Source organism: Girardinichthys multiradiatus, chromosome 3 (genome assembly GCF_021462225.1).
Source record: "Girardinichthys multiradiatus isolate DD_20200921_A chromosome 3, DD_fGirMul_XY1, whole genome shotgun sequence".
In the NCBI taxonomy this organism is placed as follows: domain Eukaryota; kingdom Metazoa; phylum Chordata; class Actinopteri; order Cyprinodontiformes; family Goodeidae; genus Girardinichthys; species Girardinichthys multiradiatus.
In genome coordinates, this window is record NC_061796.1 from 11,894,792 (window position 1) to 11,913,568 (window position 18,777).

Below are 18,777 nucleotides of genomic sequence, written 5' to 3' on the forward strand. Positions count from 1 at the left end.
TAGGAAAAAAAGGTACTGGCTGTTTTAAAAAAAAAAAAATTTATTGAAAGTTGTCAAAGAAAACAAAAGTAAACAGAAAAACACGTGTGAAACTACAGCAACACCCACTGGTTCTACAGACATTCTCAAAATCACAACTTCGAAAGACATTGGAGGCATGTGACCAAGCAAATAAAAAATAGCATCCTCAAAGTTTTGGATCTTCTTTCACACACCTGTACAAAAAAGAAACACCTCATAAATATTACCTTTGTTTTCTCAGCCTCCTCTTTTGTTTATGATTTATTTTTCACAAGAGGTTTGTGTCTGCTTAGTTTTGGTTAAATCACTTTTTCTCCGTCCATCTTGTCTTTTAACCTCCATCCAGAGCGATGTTGAGGCGTATGCCTACGAGAATGTGAACTCAGAACCAGGGTGAACCACAACGCGTCTACTTTTTCCTGCTTTGCTTCAACCCATCTAATGCACTCATACTCAGAACGATATTTTGCTCTTTTTTAAGTCTTCATTCTGTCTTAACATGATCAGCTGCTGTGATTCTCGTGGTACTTTTTTTTTTCACACATACACAACACAAAATAATCTCTTTCCCCAATACTGAAAAGTGTTTAGCAGCTCAAATATAAGTTATAGCCAAAAAAAGGTAAGTAGCAAAAAATACTGCCCTTGTGGAAGAGCATTCAGAAGCTGAAATGTTTTTGTTCTGCAGAAGTGCCTTATTGTCTTACAGACGTCATTGATGTTTACAAATTACATGTTTGGCAAGACAGAGAAAACTGTTTGTTGAAGAGGGGTTATGTAGTAGTACTTATGTGTAGTCAGTATCTTAACTGCAGCAGACAGAAGTGAGAGTAATCTCAGTTTGGAGAACATTTATCAATGCAAAACATGTTTAGCTGTTAAAATAGCATAAACATAAATAAATATAAAAGTAACATGTAAATAGGTGCAAAAGCACCTGATAAGAGTGTTTGCTTGATCATCTACCATGTGAAGACTGGGTTCTCAACTTTGTAGCCACCATATTAATGTCCATCTCTCTTGTATTGTTTTGAGTGTGTTGGAAGGTAAACCAAAAATATCTGTTTTTCACTGGTTTCTCAAAGGTTCATCTTTTGAGACAGTTCCAGCAAATGATTTTGCATTTATGCAGAAATACAAATTTACTCCAATGTTTTGCACCATACAGCTGATCTAACTAAGTGTTCTCAATTAAAAAGCTATTAAATATATAATCCTGCCTCCTGGAACACCTTCCTTGGGAGGCACATCCCACCGGGAGGAGGCCCAGGGGACGGCCCAGGACACGCTGGAGGGACTATGTCTCTCGGCTGGCCTGGGAACGCCTTGGGCTCCCCCCGGAGGAGCTGGAGGAGGTGTCTGGGGAGAGGGACGTCTGGGCGTCTCTGCTGCTCCTGCGACCCGGTCCCGGATAAGCGGAAGACGACGAGTACGAGTAAATATATAATCTCCAAAAATTGTATTATTGTAAAATCCGTATTTATTTTCCCTAAAACCTATACTTGGCTGGTGTTCTCTAGATCAGGCAGGCTCAGTTTCTGCTCTTTCGATTAACAGTCAAACATACTCTTTATTTATTCTAAAACAAAATATATATTCATTTAGTTTTAGTTTTGGGTGTTGTCTTCTGCAGGGAAGGTACTGGCAGCATATAACTACTCCACATTACCACACTTTAAAAGAATAAAGTTATCTGTGCCACATTTAGCTTGTATTTCAAATTGCATTAGTTAAAACTGTAGTATTTTATGAAATTGTGATTTAATTTCAGCAACTCAGCTTAGCAATAATGCTGACAGTTAATATTACAAACCCTTACTCTGTAGAGAAAGCTGTTTCTCTTAAATCATCACCATGTTTATTATCATGACAAAGTAAACATCTTTTCTGATTGAGGCCATTGTGCTAAAGACCTACTGCATGTTAAATTGAAATCTCACCAGCTGAGTTGGGGCATCTCATACAATAAAACCATAATAAGCAACAATGTATTTCACTTTCAAAGGTGAAAAGGGGAACAGACAACAAGGAAGATCTCTTTACTACATAATTTCTTCGTCTTTGGTATAAAATATGCCATCTGCCGGCAGCGTTCAACCATTAAGAAAGACTTAAGAAACTGTCAACAGCTTTACTGAAACTATTGCTTATCACGCATTTATAAACCCTATCTTTTTAAATGTGGTTGTTAAAGAAGTTTTGTTTTTTTTCTTTATGTAGTGAGACAATCAAAACATACAAATAAGAACATTTTGACTGCAATGAAAGACCTTCTAAACCTGAAAACGACACAATGTGGCGGAGGAACTGAGATTTGATCCCACTGTTAGACACAGCCACATTGCCCAGGAAGCTGAGGATCAACTCTTTCAACTAGTTACATTAAGTTGTTTTGTTTATCTAATCCATTGCCATTTTTGCACTTCACCACTTGTCATCTTCATACAAATGCAATATGTTTTCATTTTTTAAAACCTGTACAGATAGCATTGTAGATTTCCTCACCAAGGCTTCCAAAACACATCCAATCATTATTTAAAAAGAATTTAACACTATGGAGTTTTTTTTTTTCCCAAAGTCTGAGAAAATTAAGGCAATAAGAATTTAAGAAAACACTGATTTCCTAAAAAACTACTCAAATAATAAAAGAATTGAAAGAACAGAGCTTCATATCAGAGGAAGACAGTGTATTTTCTCCTAGACATTGCTTCCTTTATTTTTTAATAAAAAAGTCAGAAATTCTACCTGCACATTCAAATGTTTTCTTTTTTTCTGTACAGTTGGTTGAGTTTTGATTTCAGTCTTTTATATAGTTTTTTATTCCTCCAGATAGGGAAAATCCAGCCTCAAGGTGAAAAATGATCAAATCAGTCTTGGACTGTGATTGATTCCATTGTCTATTAGTTCAACATTCTTTGTTTTTTGTTTTTTAGCTGTCTTTGTCTTGGTTCAAACAGCTATGAAGGATGACTGATTTTGTTCTTTGTTTATTTGGTTCCTGTGCAGTGGAAGCATTTTCCTGTATGTGATGTCCACATCACTGCTTTGTTTATGTCCTCTGTTGTGTTTTGATTCTCTTCCTGTCTCCAGCTCCTTCGTGCAGTCCTTCTAAAGGCAATGCAGCAATGATTCCTACCACCTTTGTTACCTGAAGGAGACAGAATAAACAAAATGAAAACAAAATAAACCACATAAAAAGTAGTGACACAAAAAATGGGGGGTTTGGCACCGATTGTTTTTAATGAATGGGAGTAGGGAGCCAGTTTTTAATGTATTCCAGCAATCTAACTTCATTACCCTGAGAGTTTATTAAGAAATACAGACCCACTCAGTAAATATTGTTAAGGCGTTCATTTATTTCATTAACGTAGCTCAATAAGTGACATTATATATATATATATATATATATATATATATATATATATATATATATATATATACTGCACACAAACCGATGTTTTCAAGCCTTCATTTCTGTTAATTATGAGGATTCGTTTACTTACAGCTAATGAAAATACAACATTTAAGATTAGAATATAACATCATACCAATGAAAAAACTACTTTTTTAATACAGAAATGTGGGCTTTTTGAAAGGTATGTTTTATAAAGGTTGTTATTTTCCAAAAATAATTCTAATCTGACAAACAATCCTCATTGGAACACATTTTTTATTTTTTTGAATATGACTATGAATACTTTTAATGTATTAAATATTTTACATTCTTTCACATGAAACGTCATAAATATTTTAACCCATCTGCATCTAATTCGTTAGAGCAAGTGCACTCTGCCATGCAAATTCGGAAAGTCTCGAGGAAGTGGAATGTTTACCAGGTTTAGTGTTTGTATTGTAGTCAAACAGTTTGACTACAATATACAAATGACCTGTCTATGAAGGAAAATAGCCCTGGATCAAGGAGTGGTAATAAAGAGATGTTTAACATACCTAAAATTGTTCATTAGTGAAAGCTACAGTTTGGCTACAGCTTCAGGTTTCTAGGCCAACAAAATAGAAAGCAGTCAACATCCCTGAAATGCTAATTGGCCTTTTTATTAACAAGGGAAATTTGCAAAACCCTCTTTACTATTTTGATCTAATGGTATTTATTACATATTGCTTTCCTATAAGACTCCAACTACTTTATTATTTTAAGTAGAAAATTGCATGCTTAGTTTATTGATAAGAAGGTAAAAACATTGATAATAAATTTAAACTCGACTACTTTGGCACATGTAACAAAACGTTTGGACACCATTGCTTTACATAATTAGCTAATCAATGCTTCTTCAAACGTTTTGCACTCTAAAACTGGCTAATACAGACCTCACTTGACCAAACAAAGCAGTTTTAGAACCAGGGTAGTTATTTTCTCTTATTTTGTTCTGTTGTGAAAATGTCAATGCAGCGTTTTTTTCTTAAAGCTTCAAAAAACTGACTTTGTCTGCTGGTAGGAGTAGGCTGTGGCATGATCTGCTGAACTCTCCAATGATAAAGGCTGCTGCCCGCTGGCATCCTGTGAGGAGGGGGCAGTTGTCTGTGGAGATGGGTCTGTCACCACACCCTGATAGGACACACAGTGGGAGAAAGGAAGTCAAAATAAATTTTTCCACAGTATTAGTATTATTAGTATCATTTTAAATTTCTCAGGATAAGTAAGTTAACCAAATATGCGATTCATACATTTCTTAGTTCACAAAAGGCAAAGATAGTTTTATTCTATTCAGAAGGAATTTGTGACAAAGCCTAATGTGAGTTTTTTCCTACTAAAATGAACAACTCTATATTAATTCAAAATTCAGATTAACTGAGATCTTAAAATATGGTTTGAAATGATCCACATTAATCAGATTTGTCACAAAGAAATTGACATTTAGTCTGTGACTTCACAATAGTACGATAAATAATCAAACCCTCAAAATCGCTCTGTGCAGTTGGTAGCTGACTAAAGTTAACAAACAACTTGCTTTTGTTCTTACATCCACAGTAATGGCAGAGGCAGGCACTGCAGTGTACTGAGGAATGTAGGTTCCTTGCATAGGAGCAGCCGCTGCAGCAGAGATGTACTGCAGAGACACAAGTCGGGGCACACACATTAAAACAATATGTATAGTATGGTGCAAACATGTTCCAATCAATATTTGGATTTAACGTTGCTACTTAATTTTTAGCAGCCAAATGCGAGAAATAAAAACATTGCATTTGTTAATCTGCAAGGTTTTTTAAGTATCTAAAATAAAAAAGAAAGGATGTTTATTGAAAGTCGACTATGTTTATTTGGCTGTTTGGCTGTGTGACAAGCTCATTTCATTTCAGGCTAAAATAAGTTACAGGAATTCTGTTGCAAATCTTTATGCAAAATAATTCAAGCTAAGTTATATTGGATGAAAAGTGTCTGATCAGCAATTTTCAAGTCTCTAGAAAATTTGTATGTTTAGAGTAATTTTCATGTTGGAAAGTAAACTCCCCCCCAAAAGTCAGCTCTTTGCAACCTGTGACAGCCTTTCTTCCAGTATTTAGCTCCATCCTTTCTCCATCAATTCCGACCAACTTCACTGTCCCTGGTGATGAAGCACGTCCTCGTGACATGATACTGCCACCGCCATGTGTTATTATGCGGATGGTGTGTACAAACGAAAACATTGAAACAGACTCACACTGCCTGTGGGGCCCAGAGAGAGGTGGTTCATCTGCTGGGTGAGAGGAGCCATGACACTTGATGGGTGAAGAGACAAGCTGGGCTCCATGGCCGTGGCTGGGGTAATCACAGCACCCTGATAGAGCAGAGCAGGCTTACTCAGTCACTTTCTCATTACTGTTGTTTTATTTATATATATTGATATATATATATATCGATATATATATTGATATATATATATATCGATATATATATATATATATATCGATATATATATATATATATATTTATATATATATATATATATCAATATATATATATATATATCAATATATATATATATATATATCAATATATATATATATATATATATATATATATATATATATATATATATATATATCAATATATATATATATATATCAATATATATATCTCAATATATATATATATATATATATATATATAGAGAGAGAGAGAGAGAGAGAGAGAGAATAAAAGTAAAATGAAAGGCTGTGGAGATGAAAAGACCACCACATAGAAGAGGTTGTAACCTTAAGTGGTTAAGTCTCCAACTAAGACTTTAACATGAAAGGGAAATCTCTGCTTAAGGTGGAGTGAATGAGAGGAATCTAAAAGGGATTGAGGATGACATTTTTGGGGAGATATTCTTCATGATCTTGCAGATATTGGAACAAGAGAACTCTATCAGTCATATCTAAAATGTCATTTTAGAATTTACATCAGTGGTTCAATCAAACTTCCAGACTGAAGACAAGTGACTATTATTTTTCAGAAGTACACATTTGGCTTAAACACCCATTAGGTATAGTAATATGTAGTTCCTTTTTGATTGAAAAAGAAAAGTTTTTTTAGGTTTTTCCAAACAAAATACCCTGTGTCTGTTGTTGGGGCCATCTTGCCATAGAAATGGACTGTAACTACATCTCCCAGTATCTATTGCAGCTCTGACATCACAGCAGAGATTGTTCAAGCCCTTTTGCTGCCTCTTGGTGTGGTCCCACCCTTAACGCTTGTGGGACAAGTTCACTTTTTCATTCTCTCAACTCAACCCATCAAAGAAAAGCTTGGTACAGCTTTGAAATCTAGCTGTCTGAGTATCCAGCAGGTTTCTTCACCCGCCTATCGAAGACCTGGATTCGTACCTTTTGCAGTCCAGGCGTGCAACAGAGGATTTTGCACGCTGACCTTTTCCTGCGGTTCATAATTATGAACCACTGCTTTATGAGCCGCTTCACGGCTATTCAAAGTTTTATTGAATATTGGTGCTTTTACTGTATTCAGATTTTTGGATTTCACAACTGAAGGACTGTAAAAGACTACATTTCTGATTCTCTGATCAGATGAGACATGCTCTTATAGCCAATCTCCACATGTTTTAGCTATGAATTAGATCTGTAAAAAGCCTTAAACATAATTCTAAGCATTTTTCTTATATGTCTAACAGTGACAAAAGAAAGAAACATAAGTTGAGGTCTTAGAACTGATACAGGAAAATAACATGCCAGACAAACACGATCACAATCAAAATCAACTTTATTGGCCACGTTTGTGTGCACAAAGAAGGAATTTGACCTCTGATTCCATCACCCAACATGGCAACTTCAGCTTCTCTCTTGTGTTTAACTGGTGACCCCATCACTCTTTACAGTTTCTGTTCTAATCTCCACAAATCGGCTTTTTCCAGTCAAAAGGACAATCTGTTTGGCTCCAGGGTCAATATTCAGTCATTCCAGAGTCCGCAGTTTATGAGTGAAGTAGATCAGATGCTCAAAAACAAACAAACATGAAATGGGCTGTAAAACAGACACTCCTGAACAGAGAGATAATGGTTAGCATGCACCTAATTTGTCAGGAGTGGCTTCAAGAAAAGTTCCTCCCTGTCCATGAGAGGCCCAGCAAAAGCTGCAGGTTTTTGTGGTACTATTATCTGTAGCCAGGTTTTAAATGTGCAATAATGTAATTCTATGAGCTAATCTGAGGGTTGTTAGAATATGCATGGGGGTGGGGGACTCATTGAATGATCTGCATACCTTTTTAATTTAAGTATTATCTGATCAGAGCACCCTTCTCCATATATTTGTTGTTTTCACTACAGGTCTTTCTTCTTCCCACTCTTCAACAAAGGCACGTTTTGTGAAGTGCACAAAAAATACTTGCCCTGCCAACAGATGCTCCTACCTGAGGTGTAGATCTCTGAAGCTCCTCCAGAGTTACAATGGGCCTTTTGGCCGTTTCACTTATAATTGCTCTTCTTCACAAGCCTGTCAGTTTAGATGGATGATACAGTTTTCGTAGGTTTATGGTACAATGTGGGCAAAAGGTCACACGATGTTCTGCAGAGACTGTAATTTTAACTATCAAATACAAGTCAGAAAAAGGGCTACATGGTGGAATGGTGGTTAACACAATAGAGTATACCAAGAAGGCTGTAAGTCTTTATCTCTGCTTGGTTTAATCCGAGTGAAATTTGCAAGTTCTCTTCTTGATTGTGTGAGGGTTTTTTTCTCACGCTTTCCAAAAATATGGCCATTAGATTAAACAGCAACTCCAGATTGTTCTTAACTGTGAGCGTGTGAAAGCACCCCTTGGACTGCTGGGATAGGAGCTATTTTTAATTGTTTAAGTACAGTCAGGAAAAGATGTTCGGACTCCTAAGCCTTGTTAAACTTGATGACTACAAATGTTTCTACTTTGTGCGCAGAAATAAAACAAGTCAGCTGGCTTGCCAGGAAGACTTGACAGCACATGCTTGTGAAAGGAGGAAAGAGGCTTTTACAGTAAATCCCCTGATTGTGAAGGGCTTTGATGCTGTCTAACACCTTGATGCTCTAAGCTGTAGTTTTCAGAACAGCTCGGTTACAACCTGTATGGCTCTGCAAAAAGACTTAATACAAGTCTTCTTACAGTGTGTGCTGATGTGCCAGACAACATCCCAGCAGATGTAAACACTGCTCATCCATGATAACTGTTTACTTCCCCATGTGCACAGACGCCATCAACAGATATGTCTGTGCTTCTCCAGAGAGCCGTCAGCACCTCCACAGATGCATGTTGAGGCAGGGTTGAAGAACAACACAGATCTTAAAGTTTGGCATTTTAGACCCAAGCCCTGCAGCTGGCAGGCAACATAACTGCTCTGTAGGGGCTTGGAAGCACTGTAAAACATAAAGATGCACCTGACGCTGGAGGCACCAGCAATTTCACAAGCGTTTTCAATGTATTTACAGTCTGTCAGCAGAAGACATGTGAACTGAGAAACTTGGCTCACAACCATACCCCCAGGAACAATACAGACAAAGATTTACCAGAGCTGTTAACGGTGGTTGGAACGTGCAAGTAGCTGCTGCATTTACAGGGAGATCTGTTTGAGGAGTACAGCCACGAAGTTATAGGTAATGCTTTGCAAACACTGTGCCCAGAATCACAATCTAATCGCCTTGTCTCTATGGGACACAAAAATGCTAACAGATGTACCACCACATTTCCTGGGAAAAAAGAAAAGAAAAAAGCTTCTTCCTCTGCCGGGCATTTTCACCAATCACAATCCAGCTGACATCAAGGTTTTCCTCCACCTCAATAAACTGGTTGCTGTCATAATGACTTTTTCTTCTTCTGCATTCAATCTCACAAATCAGCACAAAGAGGAAGGAAAGCCATTATGAGTAACTGCCTTCTTTGATTTAAAGCTGTATGTGAGTTAAATGCGGTATCTCTGCATGTGCCTCCTAGTGGACAGAATGCATTAACTGTAATGTGATGAGACTACTTATACGTTGTAGAGCATGTGTAGGTGTTAATGTTTCCTTGCATCAGACATTGATTCTGTAGTATTAAATGGGCATGCAAGGCAGAAGGACATGAATCCTTTCCCTAAAGACATGAGACAGCCTCACTCATTTCTGTTTCTTTTGCATGTTTTCTTCCCTTTCTTTGTCTGTATTAGTTTAAAGAACTTATGCTGATGAGCTGAAGGCTTAGCTAATTTAAATGTTTTAAGTCCTGGATACTGTAGGAAAAATTCAGCTTCAAAGACATAGTATTAGGGATAATAGCATCCCAGGATGGAGAAAAACTAGCTGCTGCTGTTTTGTCAGAACCCCTTCACGTGTAAGCATGCAAATAACCAATGTTCCTCCTTAGCTGGTGTCCTTTTATGCCCAGATGGTTTCATTGTTCCTAAAACATCCTTTTCCATGTTCTAAACAAACCCTCAGTGTCTCTGTTTATAAACATAGAAGGAAAGATGATTTAACAGGATCCTAAACAGCAGAAATTGCTTGGTGCTAGTTTTCACACGCACCTGCACACATATTCATGGCTGACACAAGCAGGATAACAGTTCAATAAAAATAGGGAAAGAAACTCTTGTGCATACTTTCCAAGCATTGCCACAGGCACAGACAAATGTGCTGGCACTCTTCATAAAGATATAAAAAAAATTGTATTGTCGTTACACAATCTTACTCTAAAAAACTTTCGAAAAATCCAACCATTAATCTGAGTACAGTAATTTGGTGCAAAAAACAATAATCCCCTTAACAAATGACTGTTTTTAATAAAACTTAGCACTTCTGTTGATATTCACATATTCCCTATTGCTAGTAGGACAGCATTTTCTCTTCTCCTATAATAATGAAAGATTGGAGCACACAGAGGGGGTTCTTTGACGCTTCCTCTTTGTAAAATATCAGACCCCATTGTTGACCTATGTTTGGTTTACTGAGTCCACCAGATTTGCTGTTAATATGTTCTGGTACTTGAAAGAGTCCATAATGCATAACTAAATAGGCCCATAAAATCCGAGATCCTACACCTTACATAAGAGTGAACAGAAACTATGTGTTTTTGTTCATGAGGAGCTAGGAGAGAAAAGGCTTTTCCTGCCATGCCTCCCAAATTATATCTTGATGTTAGCATATAACTGTTGTTATTGAGCCTTGGTATTCCGAAGATGCCAATGTGTAGTAGGTGGCAGTTCTCCAAAAGCAACCTCTGGAGATTTCTTTTACCTCTTTCTAGCTTCATGCACATTGTGTATGGTGACGAGATATGGGTTCTCATTCAGCCTAATAACCAGTCGCTGCTTTTTTTGTGACACTAGTGTCTTTTATTTCACAGTATATGGATAGGAAATAGGCAGAGAGAGAAGGGGGGATGACACGCAGCAAAGGTGCCTGGGTCGGGAATCGAACCCCAGACAGCTGCAATGACTTTAGCCTTTGTATGTAGCGTGCAAGCTCTACCTCTACACCACCTGCCGCACCTGGCAAATTATTACTTAATGCAGGATTGAGAGACTGTGCTACAGGGATAAATGCTTAATTATTTAACGGCTTTTTACACATCTTTGCCAGTTGTGACAGTAAACATGCCCATGTCTGTATCCAAGCTTGCAAAGTATGCAAAAGATTTTCTTTCTCTCTGTTCTAACGCTGATACCCATGAGTCTGCAAGTACTTTATAAAAATATTCTTGACCCCACACCCTCATTACTCAATCACTAATGACGGAATGCAACCTCTGAGTATTTAAGCTCCCATGCTTGTAGTGCACCTCACATCAAAATGTGTTTTAACTCTGCGGGACCTAAACTTCTAATTCCTTGGATGGCCTATTGCAGCCCTCTCCCGTAAGCTGCCTGTCTTTGCTGTGGTTACGCAATGCATTAATTTCCTGTATAAGGATTTGTAAGTAATTATGAAGAAGGACATCCTCTTACTAAATAAGTCGTAAAGACAGGCAGTTAAAGTAATCCTAGCATTCATCCAATGCTTGGAAACACACAGTCCTTAAAGAGGTGCTTAATATACGTTTTGGTTTGTGTGTGGTTTGTGCTCTCAATCTCAGAAAACATGAGCATAAAGCTCCCGAATCTATTTGAGCAGATGTTTGCGTGTGTGTGTGTACTTTCCTTCCCAAGCTGTCAAAAGAGGATACAACTCTGTTTGTTTGTTTTTAATCCTAACCTACTCATGAGTCATTAATTTAGTCACTACCTATTTTTGCTTAAGTCTATCTCAGCACATTTTGCAGAGATAGACTTTACAGATTTTGTGCAATGAGAGTCCAGAAACTCATCTATTTAATGGATTGTTTACAGAAAAAAGGACTAAGCATAAATGTGTCAGCCTAAATGTGTCAAGTGGCATGCATCATTTATCAAAGTTAGCAGTTATTAACTGCAGTGCAGCAGCGAGAAACCCTATGCTACCATAGGAACTGTTATGTCTTTCCTTGCCTCACTCCCTGATGCAGCTTTAATTTGCCAGGCTCCAGATCTAGGAAATACAATGACTAGCCTTTCTCCATGTAGTCACATTGGGATTTTGTGTACACACAGACAGGGTTTGGAAGCAAAAAGGACACAGCCCGGACATGCTTCTGCAGAAGTTTTATTTTCTTTGTTGCAATTTATTCCTTGTAATCCCTTCCTTCCTTCTCTTTTCTCTGTGCCTGTTTCTCTCCATTTTCCTTGCACTTTTACAGCCACAGTTTTTCCCATTTATTTTTAATTTCTACAAGCCCTCATCCTTTACTCTGTTATCTCTGTCTCACTTCTTTCAAGTCTTAAGCTGTCATTTCAAGCTGCCTGCCAAATAATTAGATGGGACATTTGTTGGAAAGTGGATTTACAGATGGATATTATCCTTTTGTACAGACATAATTTTCATCAGACAGCAGAATGTGTTTGAGATGCACCAGATAGACACTGAGCAAAACAGGGAGGAAGCCGTCGGATTAATGTTGTGTTTATTGGTCTGATGTAATATATAACTTTAAATGTACTCACAAGAAACCAACTAACAACCAATAATAGACATCTTCTTGGGATGTAACAAGATCTTGTGCCAAGCAATATTGAAACAACACTTTTTCTCATCAAATGATGAACTCATGATCTGATATTCATTTATCCAGTCATCTTGATGGGTGACTTTGTCTTTCAAAATAAATGTAAGCTATTAAAATGGGCCCTGGATTTGAAGGTCAGTTGCTTTAGGCTTGACAGCATGGTGTATCTATGTCTGGAATTTTACTGCGGACGTTAGAAAAGAAAGCCAGCTGGGCCTTCTGTTCTGAAGGGGATCACAACCAGATTTAGATTTAATGTTATCTTCATTCAATGAAGAAGCTCATATTTAATTGGAAATATGAACGCAGATATGATAAGAATGCAAGGTAAAAAAGCTTTTGAAAATGTTTTGAAAAGAAAATGTTTATTTTCATTTATTTTTGAACAAAAAACAGCATGTCAATAATTATTTATAGCCCTTTCAGTGATGAATGGAAAAACATTTATTGCCTTTTTGCATGTCTTCACTGGTATTTATGACCGTTCATCTTTTGTGATGAGCTCCAACCCTTTGTTGCTGGACAACCTATCAGTCCTACCACCCCGGTTTTAGCTCCTCCATATATTCCTTATTGAATTCAAGACAGACCACTGTAAACTTATTAATATTGCTTCCGGTCAGAAGAAACATGTTGGTAAAACTAAGTGGTATTAATCATTTTGCCAGGGGTATGAATAGTTTTGAGTTAAACTGTAGATCTTGAGTCACCCTGAGTTTCAAGCAACAACACTAAATATACATTGAAGAAGCTCCAAACACTTAAAATAGTTTATCTGAAAGCTCAGTAGAAAAAGAAAAAGTGACAGTGACAGACATGATATGAATAAATTGCAAGCACTGTGAGAAAACTGCAAACAGCTAAGTCGGGGGTCAGCAACCTTTATAACCCAGAGACCCAGTTTTGCTTGATTGGATGAAATCTTGAAGACAGGGCTGATTTTTAATTTGATGAGTTTAAAAAACAATCGCTGATAGTTATTATTTGCTGGTCAAACCAACCTCAAAAAGGAAAGATTAAACTTGTAGCATCAGATTGTAACTATGTTAGAAAAATCTAACAATGAACATAGTTCTTTGCACTTGAACAAAGTAAACTTGCAAATTCCTTTAAATATTAAATTTAAATTTTAAACAGTTTAAATGTTTCTATGCTGAAACCATCTTACAAACTTAAGGGTATTCTCATTCTCAGTAAATAAACAAACATTTTGAATCTATGGTCGGTGTTAAAATTCAAACATTCATAGGAGGCCCCTGATGTAGTTTGTGGGTGGGGGTTATTGGCCAAATCACAGATCTGCAGGGCAGACAACAGGGAGGAAGCAGTAGAATTAGTGGAGGTTAAAGGTCTTAGATTGGGTTATGTTTGTTTGGCTTCAGGGTGGCAGGCTGTCTTAAGTAGATTAACTCTATTGTTAATTTAATTCAATAAAGCCAATTAAGCAACACAAAGAGCTCCCCTTTCTCACACTTTTGTAGATGAAATCTTTCCTGATGCTACAATGCAACAAGATTTGGTATTCTGTTTGCCAAAGCTGCCAGGACTGGATATGTTTAAAAATATAGTAATAAAAAAAATAAACTACCTCTACCTAAACCTGACTGAAAGTTTTCATTTCACAAATATAAGTTTAAAAGTTTCCAGTCTCCTGACTCTCAATTTCTGGTTTCCAATTCTGTTTTCTCTCTTTCTCCTTCTGTGTCCTGCTTCCTTTGCTTTTACCTTTTAGCTTATTTTTTCCATCCAAGGCCTCCAAGGGTACTGTAACGTTAATCTATTCTGCCAGTGATTTTGTAATCCACTGGCCCTGCTGCACTGAACAGTAATCAGCCTGAGAGATGAGTACAGGCAGGACAACACTGTGCCTTCCTTTAATTAAATACTGGACTCTGCCTCATGAGTCTGTGAGCGTACAGATTTTTTCATTTTCTAAGCTCTAGTAGAAATATAACAGGACAGACTTTGGCTCAGACTTTTTGTTGAGCTTAGTGAGGAGCCTTTGTGGGCTCAATTGCTTCGAACTTGTTGATTACAGTCCCTGGATAACCAAAAGGAAAAAGCTTGGAGTTTGTATCAGAATTGTGTAAATGATTAGTATGAGAACAGAAGAGAAAACTGCAGTGTTTATTGACTGTAGACTTATTCTCAGAGTCAATATATGAGTGTTTGTGTGAATCAATAGCATGTGTGGGTGTGTTTTGCAACAACTTTGTTTTGTATTTTTTTAAGGCAAAGTAACTTTTGTCCTATTTTTTCAAAATGTAGATAGATACGGGATGTCCAGCATGTGTGCAATTCTGTATTTGTAGTTCCATTGTAATCCAGCAGGGAGCAATCTTTTATCATTGATTTTAGAGATGGATCTTTCCCAGCTACTCTAAGGAGGCTGCACAGACACCGAATCAGCAGAACAAAAGTGACATGTAAAGGTGCATGTTAATAAAAAAGACAATTATTAAAAAGAAAAGTAACACCTGCAAATCAGTTTAAAAAGTGAAACATATATGTTATACATATTCAATTCACACAGTGATTTATTTCAAGAATCATCAAACAAAAACCACCAATTAAGTTCTCAGAATATTAAACTATTACATAAAACCAATTTTAGAAAAAAAATATTTTTTGAAAAAGAAACGCTCAGAAAGTATGTCCACTCACTGTGTGGTATATGCACTTAATTCTCTGTATTATGGTATCAATGCAACCAGTCAGCCGGTGGCAGCGCTGAGATGTTAAGGAAGCCCAGTTTGCTTTAACAGCGGCCTTCAGCTCCCTTGCATTGTTGGGTCTCGTGTCTCTCATGTTCCTCTTGACAACAGCCCATAGATTCTCAACAATGTTTACGTCAGGTCAGTTTGCTGGCCAATCAAGAACATTGATATCACGGTCATTAACTCAGGTACTGCTACTTTTGGTTGTGTGAACATGTGCCAGGTCATGCTTGAAAATAAAATCTGCATCTCCATAAAGCTTGTTAGCATAGCGAAACATGGAGGAGTCTATAACTTCCTGGTAGGCTGCTGCACTGAATTTGGGCTTAATGAAACTCAGTAGACCAAGACCAATAGATGACATGCCGCCCAGATCATCATGCACTGCGGAAACTTCAGACTGGGCCTCAAGCAACTTGAATTATATGCCTCTTCTCACTTTCTCCAGACTCTTGGACATTATTATACTGTCACCAGAACAACAGTCCTGACACTTTTCTCTTTAGTGTAGGTAGTATGTGTCTAATGTTTTCTCTAGTTTAACAGTGGCATTACACATGGAATGCAATACTTGTAGCCCATTTCTGCAATACATTTGTTGTGATGGCTCTTGAAACACAGACTCCAACCACAGTCCAAACATTGTAAATCACCCTCAAACTCAGACAGGCTTTGCATCTTGCAAGGATTATCCCATGTTATCCCAGTTGCTTACGCCCTTTTTTCTACCACAACTGTATCCATTCACTTAAATTTCCATTGATATGTTTGGATGCCACACTTGGTGAACAGTTTACGTCTTTAGTAAGGATATTTTGTGACTTGGTGACCAAACCAGGGGTTCCCAAAGTGGGGGTCGGGAGACACCAGGTGCGGGGTCGCAAGATGATTTTTGGAATCATTGTGATGTGACCCCTGAAGTGTATGGAGGGCCAAAGGGACAAAATTAAATAAATAAATATATCATGAAATAAATACATTTACAATGAAATACAGGTCCTTCTCAAAATATTAGCATATTGTGATAAAGTTCATTATTTTCCATAATGTCATGATGAAAATTTAACATTCATATATTTTAGATTCATTGCACACTAACTGAAATATTTCAGGTCTTTTATTGTCTTAATACAGATGATTTTGGCATACAGCTCATGAAAACCCAAAATTCCTATCTCACAAAATTAGCATATCATTAAAAGGGTCTCTAAACGAGCTATGAACCTAATCATCTGAATCAACAATTTAACTCTAAACACCTGCAAAAGATTCCTGAGGCCTTTAAAGCTCCCAGCCTGGTTCATCACTCAAAACCCCAATCATGGGTAAGACTGCCGACCTGACGGCTGTCCAGAAAGCCACTATTGACACCCTCAAGCAAGAGGGTAAGACACAGAAAGAAATTTCTGAACGAATAGGCTGTTCCCAGAGTGCTGTATCAAGGCACCTCAGTGGGAAGTCTGTGGGAAGGAAAAAGTGTGGCAGAAAACGCTGCACAACGAGAAGAGGTGACCGGACCCTGAGGAAGATTGTGTAGAAGGGCCGATTCCAGACCTTGGGGGACCTGCGGAACCAGTGGACTGAGTCTGGAGTAGAAACATCCAGAGCCACCGTGCACAGGCGTGTGCAGGAAATGGGCTACAGGTGCCGCATTCCCCAGACCTGGGCTACAGAGAGGCAGCACTGGACTGTTGCTCAGTGGTCCAAAGTACTTTTTTCAGATGAAAGCAAATTCTGCATGTCATTCAGAAATCAAGGTGCCAGAGTCTGGAGGAAGACTGGGGAGAAGGAAATGCCAAAATGCCAGAAGTCCAGTGTCAAGTACCCACAGTCAGTGATGGTCTGGGGTGCCGTGTCAGCTGCTGGTGTTGGTCCACTGTGTTTTATCAAGGGCAGGGTCAATGCAGCTAGCTATCAGGAGATTTTGGAGCACTTCATGCTTCCATCTGCTGAAAAGCTTTATGGAGATGAAGATTTCATTTTTCAGCACGACCTGGCACCTGCTCACAGTGCCAAAACCACTGGTAAATGGTTTACTGACCATGGTATCACTGTGCTCAATTGGCCTGCCAACTCTTCTGACCTGAACCCCATAGAGAATCTGTGGGATATTGTGAAGAGAACGTTGAGAGACTCAAGACCCAACACTCTGGATGAGCTAAAGGCCGCTATTGAAGCATCCTGGGCCTCCATAAGACCTCAGCAGTGCCACAGGCTGATTGCCTCCATGCCACGCCGCATTGAAGCAGTCATTTCTGCAAAAGGATTCCCGACCAAGTATTGAGTGCATAACTGTACATGATTATTTGAAGGTTGACGTTTTTTGTATTAAAAACACTTTTCTTTTATTGGTCGGATGAAATATGCTAATTTTGTGAGATAGGAATTTTGGGTTTGCATGAGCTGTATGCCAAAATCATCCGTATTAAGACAATAAAAGACCTGAAATATTTCAGTTAGTGTGCAATGATTCTAAAATATATGAATGTTAAATTTTCATCATGACATTATGGAAAATAATGAACTTTATCACAATATGCTAATATTTTGAGAAGGACCTGTAAATGAATGTAAAATTAAATGTTCTATTAAGTAATTTAATTGTATCATTTATTTGTTTAATACATTATTACATATGCCATTAAATTATGAAACTCTATACTTATTTATAAAACAAAAAATAAACATAGAATGAAATAATTTTTTGTATTATTAAGGCGTCGATACATTGCCAATAGGGGGTCGTCAGTCTCTGGTACTGTGACTTTGGGGGTCACAGGTTGAAATGTTTAGGAACCCCGGTGGTAGACAACAGTCAATACAGCAGTCTTCCCCATGATTGTGAAGACCATAAAATAAAATCTTGCAAGTAAGAATACATTTTTTTTTTAAATTGGCTCGTTCGTTCGTCGTCTTCCGCTTATCCAGGACCGGGTCGCGGGGGCAGCAGACTCAGCAGATACGCCCAGACGTCCCTCTCTCCAGACACCTCCTCCAGTTCCTCCAGGGGGAGCCCAAGGCGTTCCCAGGCCAGCCGAGAGACATAGTCCCTCCAGCGTGTCCTGGGCCGTCCCCTGGGCCTCCTCCCGGTGGGACGTGCCTGGAACACCTCCCGAGGAAGGCGTCCAGGAGGCATCCGGTATAGATGCCCGAGCCACCTCAACTGGCTCTTCTCGATGTGGAGGAGCAGCGGCTCTACTCCGAGCCCCTCCCGGATGGCCGAGCTCCTCACCCTATCTCTAAGGGAGTGCCCAGCCACCCTACGGAGGAAGCTCATTTCAGCCGCTTGTATCTGTGATCTCGTTCTTTCGGTCATGACCCAAAGTTCATGGCCATAGGTGAGGGTAGGAACGTAGACCGACCAGTAAATTGAGAGCTTTGCTTTTCGGCTCAGCTCTCTCTTCACCACAATGGACCGGCACAGCGCCCCCATTGCTGTGGCAGCCACACCGATCCGTCTGTCGATCTCCCGCTCCATTCTTCCCTCACTCTTGAACAAGACCCCGAGATACTTAAACTCCTCCA

At 38.4% G+C, this 18,777-nt stretch overlaps 1 protein-coding gene across 2 annotated transcripts in view; it reads right to left on the minus strand.

Moving 5' to 3' along the window:
- Nucleotides 1-20: 20 nt before the first annotated feature.
- The window catches only part of LOC124866396 (RNA-binding motif, single-stranded-interacting protein 3-like), a 199,191-nt gene continuing 180,434 nt past the window's right edge, over nucleotides 21-18,777 (minus strand). For both annotated transcript variants that reach the window (XM_047362168.1, XM_047362166.1), the window contains exons 11-14: nucleotides 5,679-5,795; nucleotides 5,001-5,087; nucleotides 4,461-4,585; nucleotides 21-3,169 (exon numbers count right to left, since the gene is read on the minus strand). In XM_047362168.1, coding sequence (XP_047218124.1) covers nucleotides 3,166-3,169; nucleotides 4,461-4,585; nucleotides 5,001-5,087; nucleotides 5,679-5,795 — 333 coding nt within the window. In that variant the 3' untranslated portion in view covers nucleotides 21-3,165. The remainder of the gene's footprint in view (nucleotides 3,170-4,460; nucleotides 4,586-5,000; nucleotides 5,088-5,678; nucleotides 5,796-18,777) is intronic.